This window comes from Gadus macrocephalus, chromosome 22 (genome assembly GCF_031168955.1).
Source record: "Gadus macrocephalus chromosome 22, ASM3116895v1".
NCBI lineage: Eukaryota > Metazoa > Chordata > Actinopteri > Gadiformes > Gadidae > Gadus > Gadus macrocephalus.
In genome coordinates, this window is record NC_082403.1 from 13,643,664 (window position 1) to 13,662,007 (window position 18,344).

At 45.3% G+C, this 18,344-nt stretch overlaps 4 protein-coding genes across 7 annotated transcripts in view; 2 read left to right on the plus strand and 2 right to left on the minus strand.

The window, feature by feature from the left end:
* Nucleotides 1–5,795, plus strand: part of adcy2b (adenylate cyclase 2b (brain)) — a 31,110-nt gene extending 25,315 nt beyond the window's left edge. Inside the window, exons 18-24 of the mRNA XM_060043284.1 lie at nt 112–196; nt 2,503–2,661; nt 3,065–3,211; nt 3,341–3,448; nt 4,238–4,352; nt 4,430–4,572; nt 4,715–5,795. Coding sequence (XP_059899267.1) covers nt 112–196; nt 2,503–2,661; nt 3,065–3,211; nt 3,341–3,448; nt 4,238–4,352; nt 4,430–4,572; nt 4,715–4,867 — 910 coding nt within the window. The 3' untranslated portion in view covers nt 4,868–5,795. The remainder of the gene's footprint in view (nt 1–111; nt 197–2,502; nt 2,662–3,064; nt 3,212–3,340; nt 3,449–4,237; nt 4,353–4,429; nt 4,573–4,714) is intronic.
* jkamp (jnk1/mapk8 associated membrane protein) overlaps nt 1–18,344 on the minus strand; it is a 230,892-nt gene that overhangs the window by 199,329 nt on the left and 13,219 nt on the right. The window lies entirely within an intron of this gene.
* cfap90 (cilia and flagella associated protein 90) lies at nt 6,002–7,849 on the minus strand. Its single transcript, XM_060043286.1, has 3 exons — nt 7,550–7,849; nt 7,158–7,274; nt 6,002–6,666 (listed from the first exon to the last, which is right to left on the minus strand). The coding sequence occupies exons 1-3, from the start codon at nt 7,685–7,687 to the stop codon at nt 6,487–6,489; spliced, it is 435 nt and encodes a 144-aa protein (XP_059899269.1). The 5' UTR covers nt 7,688–7,849; the 3' UTR covers nt 6,002–6,486.
* Nucleotides 9,239–18,344, plus strand: part of trioa (trio Rho guanine nucleotide exchange factor a) — a 77,799-nt gene continuing 68,693 nt past the window's right edge. For 3 of the 4 annotated variants that reach the window (XM_060042963.1, XM_060042964.1, XM_060042965.1), the window contains exon 1: nt 9,240–9,701. In XM_060042963.1, the coding sequence (XP_059898946.1) occupies nt 9,632–9,701 (70 nt within the window). In that variant the 5' untranslated portion in view covers nt 9,240–9,631. Of the gene's footprint in view, nt 9,702–18,344 lie in introns of all 4 variants that reach the window. The other variant, XM_060042962.1, reaches the window with a different exon arrangement.

The window sequence follows — 18,344 nt, forward strand, 5'->3', positions numbered from 1 at the left end:
TGTGTGTGTGTGTGTGTGTGTGTGTGTGTGTGTGTGTGTGTGTGTGTGTGTGTGTGTGTGTGTGTGTGTGTGTGTGTCCGCTCTGTGTGTGTGTGTCCTCTCTCTCTGAAGGCCAGGGGTTCTGAAGGATCTGAAGACAATGGGCTCGGTGTCGCTCTTCATCTTCTTCATCACTCTTCTGGTTTTGGCCCGGCAGGTCTGTAGCCAATCACATAGCAGTGAGCGTGTTGATGGACGTGTGGAAAAAAAATGTGTGTGTGTGTGTGTGTGTGTGTGTGTGTGCACATCCCTTATGGGGCCTCATCCATCAGCAGCAGATGTTTGGAGCTCTTCTGACCTGCTCCATGGAAAGTAGGCTTTCCAGCAGGTCAAGTCAATCCCCCAAGTGCCTGTAGATTCTGGGTCGCTGTCAGCACCAACACACACTCACACACACATTCTGTTGCTTTGAACTTGTGTCCCTTGCCTCCATGACGGCGGTTCTTTTGGGCGGTGTTGGGGTATTATGGGATGTTACATTTGGAGGATATTCAATGGTTGGATTAAAATAATGTCAATGTGTTTGATATCGATTCAACAGAGGCATCACAGTAGCTTCCATCATTTATAGGTTTACATTAAACTACTAAATTTAAATGAGGGAGATAATGATGGTTTTAATTACAGGATGAACCGCAAGTTTTCTGAATTATCCGTCCTAGTTTTTTTAGCAAGATTTAAGTTTCACCCCCATCGACCAAAACATGAAGGAGAAAATGTCAGCTACTAGAACAGATACAATAATAACAATTATGCTCAATAAATAAAGCCGCAAGCAGAATTTATCGGATGGAAAGCCTAACACAGATAGTCATGGCCTGCTTTTTTTTAGTGATCATTTGCTCCTTTTTTTCTAATCTGCGAAAATCTTTGCACTGATTAATTGTAACCGCTATATGTCTAAGTACGCTAAGTAGGATGTTGTGGCTTGAGTGGTAAACCCCAACTTCTGGCTCCTGAAACCAGCTTAGACCAGTTTGGGCCTCTTCTCAGCACTGTCAGCCTGTTTCTGAGTTAGCTCCCCTCCCCTAACCTACTTATTCACAGTCCTGGTGGACGTTATACGTCCAACTCAAACAGCAACAAGATATACCACCCCCCCCACCCCCCCCGCCTCCTACACACACACACACACACACACACACACACACACACACACACACACACACACACACACACACACACACACACACACACACACACACACACACACACACACACACACACACACACACACACACACACGCAAAGATGTAAATATTCTTTCAGTATTGGCTGTCTGCCTCCAATTTCTCATTCATTTGTAGTCTGTTGCCCACCTCTATAAAAGGGTACATACTCTATATAAACCTGCTGGATGACACCTAGCGAGTGCATATCATCTATGTTACATACATTTACGTTTAGACGCTTCTATCCAAAGCGACTTACAATAAGTACATTGGTCAGAAGAATGAGAAACAACGAAATATCACTGTCGGTACAGTAAGGATGTTCATAGAACCAAGTGCCAAGCAATAATAATTGCTAGGTTAACCCATTCCCCCTACACAACAAACATAGACATAACATGCTGTGAATCTCACCTGAGACTAGGAAACAGAACAGTCGACGTGCACGCAAACAGGCCGACATCCACCCACACACACACCCAAGGGCACACACACGCATGCTTTTTCTCGCGGGGTGGAACCTTGACGGGTATCCTTCCATGTGCCGATGCGTTGCAGAGGGACCCCCGAGCATGAATAACTCATAGTTCATGCAAAGCAGAGCGGCCCACTCTCTGTTTCCTCCTCACATATTTTAAAAGGGATGTTGTTTTTAATACCAATCATGCCTCCTTGAGTTTCGATTGTTTATGCCGTTCCCAGACACACGGTAGGCTTGTGGTGAGAGAATGATTATAAGAGAAGAGGGAAGAAGAACCCATTGTATCATACAGCCATGCTAATTTGCAAGAGATTGCGCAGAGGTCGCTAAAGGAGCAGCTGGGTATAATGCTTATCTATCCTAAAGTGACAAATTAATTGTTATGTGCTGCTGAGGCTCCGGGCACGACGCTCGGTGAAAATGACGAGGTCTCTCTCTCTCCCTATCTCTCTGTCTCTGTCTCTATCTCTGTCTCTCTTTCTCTCTCTCTCTCTCTGTCTGTCTGTCTGTCTGTCTGTCTGTCTGTCTGTCTGTCTGTCTGTCTGTCTGTCTGTCTGTCTGTCTGTCTGTCTGTCTGTCTGTCTGTCTGTCTGTCTGTTTCTCCTTCCCTCTCTCTCGCTCCTTCCCCCTTTTTTCTCTCTCTCTCTCTGTCTGTCTGTCTGTCTGTCTGTCTGTCTGTCTGTCTGTCTGTCTGTCTGTCTGTCTGTCTGTCTGTCTGTCTGTCTGTCTCTCTCTCTCTCTCTCTCTCGCTCTCTCTCTCTCTCTCTCTCTCTCTCTCTCTCTCTCTCTCTCTCTCGCTCTCTCTAACAGAATGAATACTACTGTCGGTTGGACTTCCTGTGGAGGGACAAGTTCAAGCGTGAGTGCGAGGAGATTGAGACGATGGAGAACCTGAACCGCGTGCTGCTGGAGAACGTTCTGCCCGCCCACGTGGCCGAGCACTTCCTTGCACGCAACTGGAAGAACGAGGTTAGACCGGCCGGTTATTGTCCCCAACATACAATCGACTTTCCATGTAATGTAATAATATAATGTATACCAGCATTAATTCAATAAAGTATAGTGTGGTGGCTGTAATGTATGTACCAGGTTCATGCCCAGTGTCCACTGCCTACTGGTAGGATTCCTAGATCTCGATGCCCCCTTACCTTAACTTGCCTCTTAACCTAATTGTATCTGTGTTCAATGTAAGTCACTATGGATCAAATGTTTTCTCACTTTGCAACTCTACATCCTACATCTAACTCAATTTCCAAGGTTTCTCCACAGTAATTCCTTGTAAAGATAAGAATCCAGTTTGTGTCAAGCCATCAAGCAGGGATTTTATGATATAGTATCACATCCATAATGCTGCAGTATGTATCCTTATCAGGACCTGTATCACCAGTCGTACCAATCAGTGTGCGTGATGTTCGCCTCCATCCCGGACTTCAAGGAGTTCTACACAGAGTCTGACGTCAACAAGGAGGGGCTGGAGTGCCTGCGTCTCCTCAACGAGATCATCGCTGACTTTGATGAGGTGAAAGGCCTCTTCTTAATACCAGAAAGCAAACATTATAATTTCCCTTGTTTGCCGAAAATGTTTGTAGAATTTTGCTGACAATGAATTTCACAAAGTGATATTGGTATCGACTGCTTTTTATACCAGCTGCTATCCAAGCCAAAGTTTAGTGGCGTGGAGAAGATCAAGACCATTGGAAGTACCTACATGGCTGCCACTGGTCTCAACGCTATGCCTGGCCCAGAGAACACACAGGCATGCACACGCACTCATGCACGCGCACGCGCACGCACACACACACACACACACACACACACACACACACACACACACACACACACACACACACACACACACACACACACACACACACACACACACACACACACACACACACACACACTGTATGCTTGAATAACGACAAGTGGTTTCTGTAAGCCAGAACAAGAAGTATACAAATAATGATTTGTGTTACTATATTTAAACACTAAACACACCAGGCTTTAGTACTCATGCATTAGTCTAGTTAAGTACATGCAATAGTCTAGTTAAGAATACTAGTTAAGCTTACGCTTAACTAGTATTATTCAACATACATATCAACACGCTGCAATATAAAACAACCGTGACAGTGGTGTGACAGTGGGACCTAATGTAGAAACCGTGGTGCAGGCTGATATACCACTAGTCTCCCATTCCCAGACCATCAGAGATCTGGCCCCACTACCAAACCTCTGAGCATTTCTGAAAGCAAGTTAATTGTTTAGCGGCAGCGAGAACGGCTAACAAAACCTCTTGTTTCGTTGCAACAAAAACCTGGGAGAATGTCTTCCCTCTGTAGTTGAGCGAAGTGTCATTCATACCACATAAACAGGCAGTAGGATACGTTGCGGAATAATAGTGCCTGACCAGAATAATAATAGCCATATACAACACACATGCTGAGTTACATCTGCAACTGTACATTGAGATGAGAAATTGGATGTTTTTATTTTTGTCAAGTAAACAATTGTCCACATGTTGCTGTTGTTTGGTCCCGATCAGGAACACGACCGGCAGTACACACACATCGGCACCATGGTGGAGTTCGCCTTCGCCCTGGTTGGAAAGCTGGATCTCATCAACAGACACTCGTTCAACGACTTCCGCCTCCGAGTCGGTGGGGGACGGAACGTTTTTTCACCCGTTGCTTTAAGTGTCCGTGGTGTGATGTTACATTGTCATTGACCGGTGCAGTCGTTTCCTCTCTGGCAGGGATCAACCACGGGCCGCTGATCGCCGGGGTCATCGGGGCCCAGAAGCCCCAGTACGACATCTGGGGGAACAGTGTGAACGTGGCCAGCAGGATGGAGACCACTGGCGTGCTCGGGAAGATCCAGGTGGGTGGGACACCTCACACACCAGGCCTAACCCCCGCTGTCGTGGTGCCGGACTGGATCCGGTCTAACTTGCACCCTCTTTTTTTGGTCACCTGGGCTACTCGATGGCCACTCGCGGTCGCCATGGTAACCCCGACGGCAGGTGACGGAGGAGACGAGCCGGGCCCTGGGTGCGCTGGGGTACGTGTGTTCCTGTCGGGGAGTCATCAGCGTGAAGGGGAAGGGCGAGCTGAAGACCTACTTTGTTCACAGCGAGATGAGCCGCTCGCTGTCGCAAGGGACCGTGATGCCTTGAATGCATCACACACACACACACACACACACGCGCACACACGCACACGCACACGCACACACGCACACGCGCACTCAAACACACACACACACACACTCAAAAACATACAAACCAACACACACTCACTCACTCAAACATGTACAAACCCCCCCACACACTCACTCACAAACACACACACACACACACACACACACACACAGTCACTCACTCAAACATGTACAAACCCCCCCACACACAGTCACTCACAAACACACACACACACACACACACACACACACACACACACACAGTCACTCACAAACACACACACACACACACAAACTCACACACACACACTCACACGTACACAAACATATTTGTTTGCACACTTAAAAGGGTCATTGCTCACTCACAAACAGGTGATTTTTAGCATTTGCAGCGATTGTACTTAGAACTCAGCGGTACTGTGGGCAGACAAACTGTTTTAGATCATCCACTTTTTGCTGAAAAACAAAAAGCTGAAGCAAAGAGGAACCATAGGCCAGTTGATCTGCCTGGAGGACATCGCTTTGCTTTTGTGTGTGTGTGTGTGTGTGTGAGCGTGTGTGTGTGTGTGTGTGTGTTAGTGTGTGTGTTTGGTGTGGCCCATCACACCACCTGTAGGGTGGTGTGTGAAAAGGGCGTGGGGTGCCTGCAGAGCTCCAGAGCCCTACTGCTCTAGCGTTGTGCAGTGTGGGTGGCCCTGTGGCCCTTCCATCTGGTGGATTTACCTCTAAATGGGCAACGCAATATTCAGTGTTTCGCATTCAAAGCCAGCATTATCCGGTGTGGAGGGTGAATATGTAATTCTAGCCGTGGAGATTGGAGTTTAGCAGGAGAGACCAACAGCTACTGCAATGTTAGTACATTTTCACTGCTGTTGTTTTGTCATGCATTAAATATTTGTAAATAAGTTGCTATTTTCTTTGTTCATTGAGTCTTTGTTCATCTTATGAAAACAAGAGTAACGCAAAATTACACCAATAACTATTTCAATCAATTTGATGTATGTTTTTCATGAATTTGTAATTATTCCCTTTAAAACTAATCATTTTGTGACATAATGTTAGCATAACAATATAATACAGTTCAAGGTGTTCCTGGAATTACACATAAAGGTAGAATAGATATAAAGACTTTATGAAAATAAAGGCTGTTTATATTGGTTTTGGCTTGGATCAGTAAAGAATCCTTGAAGCTCCGTACTTTTGACTCAGCTTTTGTGAACAGATCATCGCCCAGCTTCCTTCAATCTCATTTTTTTATTGATACATAGTTGGACTTTTTAGGCCTACTTTTCCTTTCCAGTAACGGATTATAGATTGAAGTACCTGATACAAACTAAAACACATGTACTACAGACAATTTATAGGCTTTGTTAACCTACTGACCTATTTCTTAATCAGTAAAGTTTAAATGACCCAGGATTAATGGAAATTGTTCAATTGTTCCTTGTTCTAACTCTAACCCAAAACTGCGAAAGCATACTGAGCTTTTCCACACAATTTATTTGATATCACCCATGGAAACCCTTATTTCCCTTACCGTCAATATACCACAACACTGACACACAATAATACTTTTAGTGCTCTCGTCACTGTTCTTTAAACAGGGACCACATCTCCGTATCCCTCTGCAACATTCCAGGTGATTCCATTCTTCCGGAAGAATTCTTTCTTCATGTGTAGCACGTGGACGAACTGCTTCCCGGGCTCGTAAAGCAGGGGTGGTGGGCGACGCCCGTACTCAGAGGACATCCGCACTGGCACAACCCGGGCCCTCTCCTAGGAGAAGAGGAGGATGGAGCCATACACATCCGTTATCGTTTAGTCTGGTCTGTTCTGCATCTGCATCATATCATTTGTTTTAACCACATATTCAGTTCAACAGTTATTTTTTCTTGTACACCTGCTAATCAATGCGAGATTGAGCATGCTCTTTTTTTGTGAGAAGATAAATCCCATTTCAAATGCTTATTTAAATGAGTATGCCTTACTTTTTTTTTTTTTACATAAGCCTATGTGATCTATGGAGGAGATAACGGCACGTTGACTTGACCTTGATTGCGACGTTTCATTAAATAAAAGGGGGGTACGCCCCCTTGTGGACACAATATGTAACACAGACCGAAAAACAATCGGAACATTTTGCAAATGTATTTAGCGACTCAATTAAAATCCTGTGCCAAGTCTTTGGGAATGGATGTTCTTTTAGATTAATTGGGCAATGAGATTAACAAGACAACTGACCTTTAGATATTAAGGCACATGCATACCTCTGAATAAATGTCCATGCCTCTGCCCTTGTGGTGCGCTCTGTCGTCCCGGTGTACTTTGTTATCGTAACCTTCTGGCTGGTGGACGATACGGTCATACAAACACAGCTCCGGCGCCTGCGGGAATATTATTAATTAATTAATTAATAATATAACATTACAATTGAATATAGTACAGCAGTAAAAGTAACTATTTAACCAAATTGTGGGTCTTTAAAGCTTGGACTGAAGTCAAGACGGAGCAAAGTGAGAATATCATGCACCCATAAGCAAAATAACGGTGCTGTCATCAGGCGTCAATACGCCCTCTCAGACCTATAGCACAACCCACAACACATATCAGGGATTATTAAAACTATCACCTGTGGTCAAAGGTAATAATAAAAAGATACCTTGGAGTCACTGTTAACGAAAGTGACCTGTTTGTCTTCCTTTCTGCGGTGTGGGATGTAACTGAACACCGACAGAGTGGCGAGAGGCCTGGTCTGAGACTCCAGTAATACATCCATCGTGTAAACCGAATAGGTCATCAAAACAAAGAATGCTTCATCTATCAGCTGGAGCGTCGACGACACTCTTCAGTGGACTCTTCAGTCCCACGATGGGCTTCGATCGGCCTCCGAGTCACCCGTTTGGCGTCTACGGTTGCTAAGGAAACCAACTGCCCTCTCGTATCCGGTCCGTCGACAGTCCAGCCTGCCTGCAGAGTACAGACAACATGACTTTCAGTAGGCTATAAGACATCTATGAAGGGTTGACACTATGATGAAGATCTGAATGTCTTAACTTTGTGTGTGTGTGTGTGTGTGTGTGTGTGTGTGTGTGTGTGCGTGTGCGTGCGTGCGTGTGTGCGTGCGTGCGTGCGTGCGTGTGTGCGTGCGTGTGTGTGTGCGTGTGTGTGTGTGTGTGGTGACTGCGGGGACCGGGGTTGGGGACCGAGTGTGGGGAACGGGGGACCGAGGGTGCGGGGACCCGGGGTGGGGGTCTTTCTGCTCCACAGTCTTTCTCTCGGATGAAAATGACATAGGAGTCAATTGTCACAGTTGTTGTAGGCATATTGTCCCATCTTGAAGCTGCCGGCAGTAATGACTTGACAGCTTGTGGCTTGACCTGCTGGACATTTGAATGCTTAATTTTCTTAATTTACAGAAAAATAATTTAAATAAAAGCGAAAAGATTATTCTGTGATCTAACACAGGTAAAAAAACAAAACGATTTGAACCGTTCTCTTCTACAGTTCTTCAAATCAATTGTTAGATGAAATCTAATTAAAATGCCTATAGGCTACTCCATACATTGACAAACAATTGAATTGCGACCTTAAGGCCACATAATTCTTTGAATAGTAGGCTAATTGTATAGACCTACTGTGTTGTTTGACCAACCGAATGCTCTATAGGCCACATGTTTATTATTCATATATTTTTTTATGCTTAAACATAAATTCTGGTCGGTGTACGTTTTGATTAAATCCAAAGTGGCAGAAACCTGAGTTTTTTAATGAGACGCCAAAAAGAAAACACGAGTTGAATTCTCCTCGTCTTATTATAGGTACAATACCAAAAACAGAGTGGTGGAAACCAAGTCAGCCAACTTGCACACTCCCTCCATGCCACCTGAGACACTACATTTTATTCATCAGTAGTCAAATTCACCCCACATATAAATATGGTTTGACATTAAGTCTATTCAACTGGGTTAATTGTACTTCAGATACTAGATGTATTAGGTTTCAATTGGTTTTGGTAAGGGCCGCACTTAAGTACAATTAAGACTGTCACCACAAATGAAGCATCATTTTGAAAAACTCCTACTGGACGCACTTGCATGTTTAGCCGATAGGTGGTGGGAGAGATAAGGCTGTTAACAATATCCAAACCGTTGGAGTAGAGAGAAAACCTAAATTAAATGGATGAATTTATTTTTATTTAGTTTTCATCTCGGAAATAACTAAACATTTATATTATAACATTAACACAGACACGTCTCATCCGAAGAATCACTCATCTGAATTTCTATTATTTGAATCCCCTTATCCAACAGGACATTGGCATACGGACACAATACAGTATATTCACAGCAACAAGGGATAGATTATATGCGGGATGAGGTGTGGAGCCTTTTGCCCATCAGTGATCACCCATTGCTTCCTCGTTTCCGAAAGCTTACGGAGATTCACCGAAAAGCGACCCAGCCCCTCCTGTGGCCCATTGCCCCCTCCTCCCACCGACAGTGACTCTCCCCTCGGTTCCACTCCGAGGAAGGATCCCCTGGTAGTACGGCGATAACAGTCTAATGGCCGTACTCAAGATGGAGGTTTGCAGATAGCATGAACGATATGTAAACGTCCTCGTAGCCGGCCGCTTCCCTTTACTAGCGCTTTTCGGAAGACCAGAGTGATTTGGACAGCTTGATACCCTGGAAAGAACGGGGCTTCTACTCGGGATTTTTAGCTCCTGTTCAGATTGGCAGCCATGAGCTCGGGGGAAGGAGGAGACGAGACGTCAAAAGACGCTGCCGATATAGCGGCGTTCTTCAAAAATGGTAAGCCGAAAACGAGTCCGGAGCTGCTCCTGCCCGGCGACACATTGTTGCCATATGTGTGGACTTCCCTTAGTAACTCGGGAGAATGGTGTTCGTGTTTGTACAAGGGAAAGGGCACTTTATAGCCGTTGTAGGAAACAGAATGAATAACAATGGGTCTCATGGGTTGAGAAATGGGGAACGGTTGCAAGGGCTAGTATGTATTGTGCAGAGACCTCAAATAAAAGGGCCGTGCGATAATAAAGCAGGTAACGTTAACGGCCAGTAGCTAATAAGCTATCTGCTGACACCAGCGTCCCCAGCAGCTATCCGCGAAGCTAACGTCATTCCAAGTCTCCAAAGCTAAGGACCACTAGCAAGCTAATGCTCGCCTGTGAGTGAGTTTGCAAAGACGCCCTATCAACCAGTACACATTGTTCGGACTGACGAACCCCAGTGACCAGACACGTGTCATTTATTCGTATGGTTCCTTTCGTTTTGTGGATACTTTCCTTCGCTGTCAAAAAATGATGTCGCATGTAATGTAAACAATACATGGCGTGGCACACATCGGCCAGGCTGGGCTCTGTTCAGCACAGCCTGCCAGCGGTATCTAGGTCAAACTGCCTTTTCCTCCACACACGCGTCTCGCCATATACAAAAAAAACAACTAAGAAATACACTTATGGTCACCTATTTATATTCATACGACCAAAAGTCCGCCCGTAATTCACTCACTCTTTTGTCGTTTTGTGTATAACTGTATTGCTAACCATTGCTAACTAGGCCAGTTTGTCAGCTATATGTGGGGCAGCTCGACATGGGCCTTTACACTGATTTAATAGGCAGCCGTAGGACCCAGTGGAAACATAGTCAGAAACCACATCATTACATGCTCGCTTTACTATTGCAAACTCCGGCACGATCAGTTTATTTTAGTGTCCCCAAAATGTAGCTAGATCTGTGAGTATAGCGACCGATGATGATAAGATAGCTATTCAAGCGTATTGCGGCACTGCTGATATATTGAAAAAAGAGCTCTTGGATGTTGAAGATATGAACAGGCACATCCTATTAACTGGCTTCTCGGTTATAATGATTGAGAGGAGAGAACGATGACAAGGTATTGATATTCAGCCTCTGGCTCCTGCGGTTTCTGGCTAGATAATTAGTCACAGAGGCAAGTTCAGATGGCATTTCTTTCCGGTCTCGTCGAGGACTATGTTCCTGCAGTCGAGGAGGCTGCAATTTCAGGACCGCATTTCTGGGACCCTAGTTTTTGGTGACAAAGCCCTGTGGACGCGAGTTTATTTTCCTACGGTGGCGAAGGAATGTCATGAGTAACTCGAATAATTAATAAAAACGTGATACATAACACGTAACTACCCTAATGCCCTAACTTAACCATATCTACAATAATTTAAGATAACCCTAACCCTAAACTTCACCATGTCTAACCGAATTCCTAAATTTAACCATGTCTAAACGTACACAATTTATTAATTTAGACCTTATCTGCTAACTCAATTGCCAACACCATCCTCGAAAAATAAAGACCTTCGGTGAACATGGATTTGATTAACAAAGTTGTAATTGTTTAACATTAAAAACGAATTTGGTCTCTTGAATTGGACAGCCACTATACTATTAGCAAGCAGCTGTGTAAGTGTCACATTCTGATTGTGTCAAAAACAATATAAAAACGACAATCCTTGGAGTAGGTCATAGGTCTTGTCTCTTGTCTCTTTTATTTCTTGATTTCTATGAAAAGCATACAATTTCCCCTCCCGGACCCTTTCTGCACACGGCAGAGGAGTTATCTCTGCAGTACAACTCATCTGTGTGCCATAACAACATATCAGCCCAATAATACTAATATTAGCAACATCAAAATGTATCTGTCATTTTCCACCAAACAACCTTGTTGGTCTCATCCCTGACATGCTGAACTTGATGCCTGGATCAAAAAGCAACCCTGTTATACGTGTCCACAAGGATAAATGTCGTTCACTGTAATCTGAATTACAAACAGACAATGTAGTGTATGACCCCAATTCTTGCAGGCTTTGCCATGGAGCTGGGGCTTATTATAGGACAGCTTTGGCTTGGTCCCCTCCTGAGAGGCCTCAGTGATGCTGATGTCACAGTGGGCACAAAGGTGTTGATTGACAGGGCTTATCCAAGTGTGTGTGTGTATGTGTTTGCCTGTGTTTGCTCTGTGTGCTGGCAGAGATTATAGATGCCATGTAGCAAGTAGCAACCGATATTGACCATAAATATGGGACTACATCGCACAAACAATAATTTGTCTCCTACAGGATATGTGATATGTATCTAGCGTTTTTCTACAAACACTAGAACAGCGTTGTGACAGAATCATGGTGCATTCAGCATATCAAAATTCATCTTGAGAAAGGTTAAATCACATGATTTATAGCATGGTAATATGGCAGGGAGATGCAGGCAAGTTTCTATAACCTAATTAATTAGTTAGTATTTTCCAAAACAGGTACTTTGGCAGTGGGGCTTGCAGCGCTGAACATCTCTGATTGGTCGAGAAGTCAAAGTATTTTACAGCTATTTCAACATCTGCAGCCGCGAACCCAAAGTTGTTCACTTCAGCATGCAGAAAATCACACACACAGTCCTCTGTGTGTGTGATCTACATTTAAGGGAAGTGATGAACAGAAAAGCAAATCTCAAACGAGTTTGAACAAGTCTTCAGTTTGCGTATTTTTGAAGCTCGTTCTGGGTAGCCGTTGATTTTAAGTGATCGTGTCCAAGAAAGGGTTTGGCCTCTGTACAATGCTGCAGTGTATGTGTGTGTGTGTGTGGAACTCCCGTCTCAGCAACGGTGTATTCCGATGTCCGAGTGATGGTTAGGCTCAGTATAACCCCAGTGTATGTGTTGCATTTCATACACAACAGCATGGCTGATTATAACACTCATACACAACGACGGTACTCAATTATCAAAGTTGACGTGAGTCGTAACCCGCCCCCTTCCTTCCTAGAACACTCAGTCTCAGCCCAAAACACATTGTTGTTTTATCTTGTATGTTTGAATTCTAGCTGAAACAGTGGGTTCACTTACACTTTAACAACAGAAATTCGTTTTGGATATATTGATATTGTGCTTTTGTTTATTGCGGCAGTATTGGGTACCAGCAGAAGACACGGGCCAAGCAAAGCTGTCGGGCAGCAGCAGCCCTCTCAAAATTACCTGTATCATAACATCTTTAAATCTGTATTTATACACAATAGGTGAATTACAAAGTACCAACTAAAACTATACTAAACCGGATAAGTCTCTGGTTTAAAACATGTCTCCAAATTGATATAACATTAAAATGGCGGTTTAGAGTATAGCTCTATGATAGTACAAAGCAGGTAAACAACGGTGTGGTCAGCGGAGCTGTGGTTTGGGTGTCACTGAATGGATATGGCCGTTGCACCTATTCACCCTTTTGGGTTAGGGTCATGGACACATGATATGATAATAATATTAGTTCTTAAAGTGTAGACGGAGCCCTCTCCTCTCTACCTCCATCCTCTCCTGTTTAGATGGTTTAATCACAGGTGTGTGTGGAAAGAAATATATCGGTAGTTTGTAACACTTCGACTAATCTTTTAGCCCAATTATTACGATAGAAACGCGAGTTTCTTAATTTGAGAACCAAGCACATTGATTGTGTTCGTTTGAGACCACTTAATAATACTACAAATAACGAGGAGATAGCTCAGGGAATTACATTAACTCATATATTTTCAAACTGTTCATATCTCCATATACATTCACCAAACAACCCTCAAATAGCCCACAGGCCATATACATTCACCAAACAACCCTCAAATAAACACACAGTTCATATACATTCACCAAACAACCCTCAAATAAACCCACAGTCCAGATACCCCAAAAGTCTTTTCCGCCGATGTGATCTGATAACCGCGTTAATAAGCGGCCTCCATTTGCGCGCCCCTTGCGCACACACGCGCGTTCTCCCTCTAGTTCAAAGCAAACAAAAAAGAATATCCAAACGAAATCCCCGATGTCCCCGAACCAAACTCCGCAAGCCACGGTCTCTTACGTCCGGGGAAATTTGGCAATCCGGGAAAAAGACAGGCAAAGAAAAACAAGATGACCCAGGTCGTAACAAAAACCTCCTTCAAAAAGTATAAATCGCTCTTACCGACGTATCCAAAGAGTCGGCAAGAGTTGTCGACTTTGTCTCAGTGGTTCTTAAAGCTTTTCCACTATTAAGCTTTCTCCGTTGGACTGGCGTTTGTTAGAGGTCCCTCTCAGACTCCCTCCATTCATTCCGCCCCCCCCATTCATTCATTTCCTTGTATTTAAAACCTCTCGAACCTCATCCCGTCAGCTGACAGGCACGTCAGCTGATTTGCGGAACACCGATCCCCGGTCAGAAAACAATAACAGTCATAAATATAAAATAAATACATATAAATATAAGGCCACAGGTACACATTAAGGTAGGAACAGTACTTTAGGATCACCACATTATACCTGTTAATTCTTTACATATTGAAACCAGGTAATATTTTTACAGCGTATCCTAAAATATTAAATATGTGGCCTAGTGTCACATAGACCCCCCCTCCAGCCGGAGGCTACTCAGGTAAGACACCAAAATATTTTTTCAAATTTACCACATTTACTGTATCCTCTTTTTGTGGGTTGTTCCACCCTACCCTGTAGTTTACAGGCCCCAATTTTTTTGTAATTTTAGCTGGCCCTTCCCACCTAGGCGCTAGCTTAGCAGAGAATTTATCACTGGCCCTAGAGAGAGGATGGGACCTGACCCAGACTAGGTCACCCTGCTGAAAGTGCGCATCTTTTCTGCGGGCATTATAATACCTAGCTTGTCTAAGTTGGTGCACCCCCACTCTCCGTTGGACCTCCTCTAGCATTTTCTGTTGTCTCTCCACCAGGTTGTAGGCCTCTCGCTGTGCAGGTGATGGTGACTTGTAGATGAGCCGTTCCAGTGGGCCTTTGAGGTTCCTGCCCAAAGCCAGCTCAGCAGGGGTTTGTCCAGTGCTCTCCTGTTGTGCTGTGTTGAGGGCGAAACGGAACTCTGACAGCCAATGGTCCCAGGTGTTGTGGTGTTTGCCGACATATGATGCAATCATGGCTTTAATGGTCCGGTTGAATCGTTCTGTCAGATTGGTTTGTGGATGATAACTGGTTGTGAGTTTCTGAACAACCCCCCATGTGTTGCAGAGGTTAGTGAGAAGTTTTGAAGTAAACTGTGGACCTCGGTCCGAAACCATGTATTGCGGCACCCCCCACCGGGTGAAGATTTCCTCTCTGAGGATTTTGACCAGACGGGGTGTCTTGCTGTCCCTCAAGGGAAACATTTCCACCCATTTAGAGCAATAGTCGACCACCACCAGGAGGTAACAGTTGGCTTTCTTACTTCTAGGTAATGGCCCCATGAGGTCAACACCCAGCATCACTCCCGGTTTTTCAACTACTGTGCTCTGCAGTAGTCCTGATGGCTTGGCGTTATCCGCTTTGTACTGCTGACAGGGTATACAGGACTTGACATGCGCCCACACATCTTTGCGGACATTCGGCCACCAGGCTACTCCCAACACCTTTAATAGAGTCTTCAGCTGACCCAGGTGACCACCAAGGGGATTATCATGAAAGTACCTCAGAAATTCGGACACCAGGGATTGTGGAACGACCATCTGGTACTTCTGTCCCTGGTCCCGTACAGGAACTCTTCTGTACAACACCCCTTGTTGGACCACAAAGCCAATGCGAGTTAAAGGCACATCTGTCTGGGCACTGTCCTGCTTCAGCTCACACACCCGTTGGTCCTTCTCTTGTTCCTCTGCTATCTCTGCCAGGGTAGTAGGCAACACAGAGTGGATTTTGGTGGAGACAGCCCAGCACGGTGTTGGGTGAATTGAGAGAGGTTCGTGAGCCCGGGACAACGCGTCTGGTGCTGAATTGAGACAGCCCTTTCGGTAATGTACCTTGAAATGGAACTGCTGTAATCGTAGGGTCCACCGGGTCAGACGGGAGCTAGTCTTTGGGCAATTGAATGCCCACGACAGTGCAGCATGATCAGTGTAGACGGAGAACTCCACTCCTTCTAAGTAGTGCCTCCACTTTTCAACCGCCCATACCACTGCCAGGCACTCCTTTTCCGAGGTGGAATAATTGCACTCTGGACCTCGGAGTCCCCTGGAGGCATAGGCTATCACCTGCTCCCCTTCTGGTGTGTTCTGGGACAAGATGGCGCCAAGGCCCACGTCACTAGCATCTGTTAGCACCTGGAATGGTAAGGATAGATCAGGCTGTGCCAGCACTGGTGGATTCTGCAAGGCCTCCTTTAAGGCATCCAGACTGGCCTGGCATTCACTGGTCCATAGCCACTCCACTCCTTTCCTCTTGAGATGGTTAAGCGGGGCTGCAAGGTCGGCAAACCGGGGAATGAATTTATGATACCAGCCAGCCAGTCCAAGAAAGCGCTGCAGAGCCTTTAAGTCCTTGGGAGTAGGGAAGTCAGCCACAGCCTGTGTTTTAGCTGGGTCCACCTCCACCCCTCTGTCTGAGACAAGGTGGCCAAGAAACTTAAGTTCCTGTTTGAAAAAGTGGCACTTCTTCATGTTAAGGCTGAGGTTTGCTTCTTGCAGCCTTTGGAAGACTGCAGCCAGATCCTGTATGTGGTTGTGGCGGGAATGAGAGTACACAATGATGTCGTCTATGTACACAAAACACATCTTTCCTCTCAAATTCCCTAGGACCCGCTCCATTAGCCTTTGAAAGCTCGCAGCAGCATTTCGGAGACCGAAAGGCATGGATTTGAACTGGAACAGCCCTAGTGATGTTATAAATGCAGTCTTAGGCTTGCTTTCTTTTGTCATTGCCATCTGCCAATATCCCGATTGCAAATCCAATGAACTGAACCAAGAGGCTCCCTCCAATGATTCAAGAATGTCGTGTATGATGGGCATTGGATATGCATCAGGCAAGGTCTTGGCATTCACTCTCCTGTAATCTACACAAAACCTATAGGATCCATCAGGTTTGTTGACGAGAACCACAGGTGAGGACCAGGCAGATTGTGATGGTTCGATGATGTCCTCAGCCAGCATTTTCTCCACATGTTCTTCTACTATTCTCTTCTTCAGAGGAGATACCCGATATGCCTTGCTCCGGACAGGAACTTCATCTTGCAGGAAGATGGCATGCTTCTCCACCTCAGTTTTTCCCAGCTTCCCAGAGGTAACCGTCGGCCAGTTCTCCATAAGTTGCTGAAGCCCTTCAGGCCAGTTAGAATCATGCCTGGGAGATGGGGTTTCTGTTGTAGAGGAGACCCAACACTGATGGTAAGCACCCGGAGGCAGGGCATAGTAGAGGTGTACCCCCTCTAGAGAGCTAAGACTGTTGTTGTTCCACCCAGTAGTGGTGAGAGGTTGTCGTTTAAAGGTATGATAGGTGTAGCCTCTATCTGTCTTTAGTCCATAACTGTTCTTAGCCAGATGAATGAGAACACCGGTAGTAGCTAGGAAGTCTAGGCCTAGAATCACAGGGAAAGCAAGGTGACGGTCATCCATCACGTGTACTTCAGCAGGCCATTGTTTGCCATGCCAATCGAGGCAAATAGTTTTCTTCCCCAGGGCTTGGTGTGTGGTCCCGTCTGCCATGACGAACCTCTGTCTCTCTGCTGGTAGGAAGTTTTCATCTGCTGCTGTCACCTGTCGCCATAGACTCTGCTTCATCAATGTGAAAGTGCTGCCTGTGTCTACTACAGCGTCTCCCTGCATGCCTCTGATGGTAATGGGAACTAACAGTAGACCCTGTTGATCTTTATCTCTGTGTGTTTGATGTTGAACTACCGTTAATTCAGCTGCTCCATGCTTGCTCCTTTTATCTGATGTTTTTTTTTCTTGTCTATCTGAACTAGCATGCACCTTCTGCCAGTACTCCTTGGCTCCAGAGCAGTCCTTCTCCACCATAGAGCCCACCTTCACCAGTTGTGCCACGGTTGTCACCGTCCCACGGAGGCACCCCGCTATTTTAGGATTGCTATTATTCAAGATACGCCTTACAATCTCTTCTTCAGGCATGTCCTGCTTCCATTTCAGACATAAATCCTGGTAGTCATAGGCGAAATCTCGGAGGCACTGGTCTGGCTTCTGAACGGTGGTTCTCAACTTCTCCTCCACTTCACTCAAGTAATCCGTGGATAGGAAAGCTGCTAGAAAGGCTTCTCTGAATGAGATCCAATCATGTACCTGACTCTTGGTAGCTTTCCACCAACTGAGTGCTGAGCCCTTTAAAACTGAGGATAGCGCACCCATTAGCTCATGAGAAGTAATGGGTCTCATTTCTAGAAAGTTTTCACACCGTTCGATAAACCGTAAGACATCAGAGGATTCACTGCTAGGGCCGAATGTGGGAAATTCCAGGTTCACAGGAGGCTTGTGGTACATTGGAGAGGCAACAGACTTCATACGGCCAGGAGGTGTTGCAACATACTGACCAGCTTGGGTAACCATTGGGCTAGCTTGGGTCGCTATTGGGCTAGCTTGGGTAGCTATTGGGCTTACATTAGTGGAGACTGCTATAGTTCTCAGTGGTACGGGAGTGCTAGTGGGCCTTAGCCCGTGCACTTGTTTTCTCCA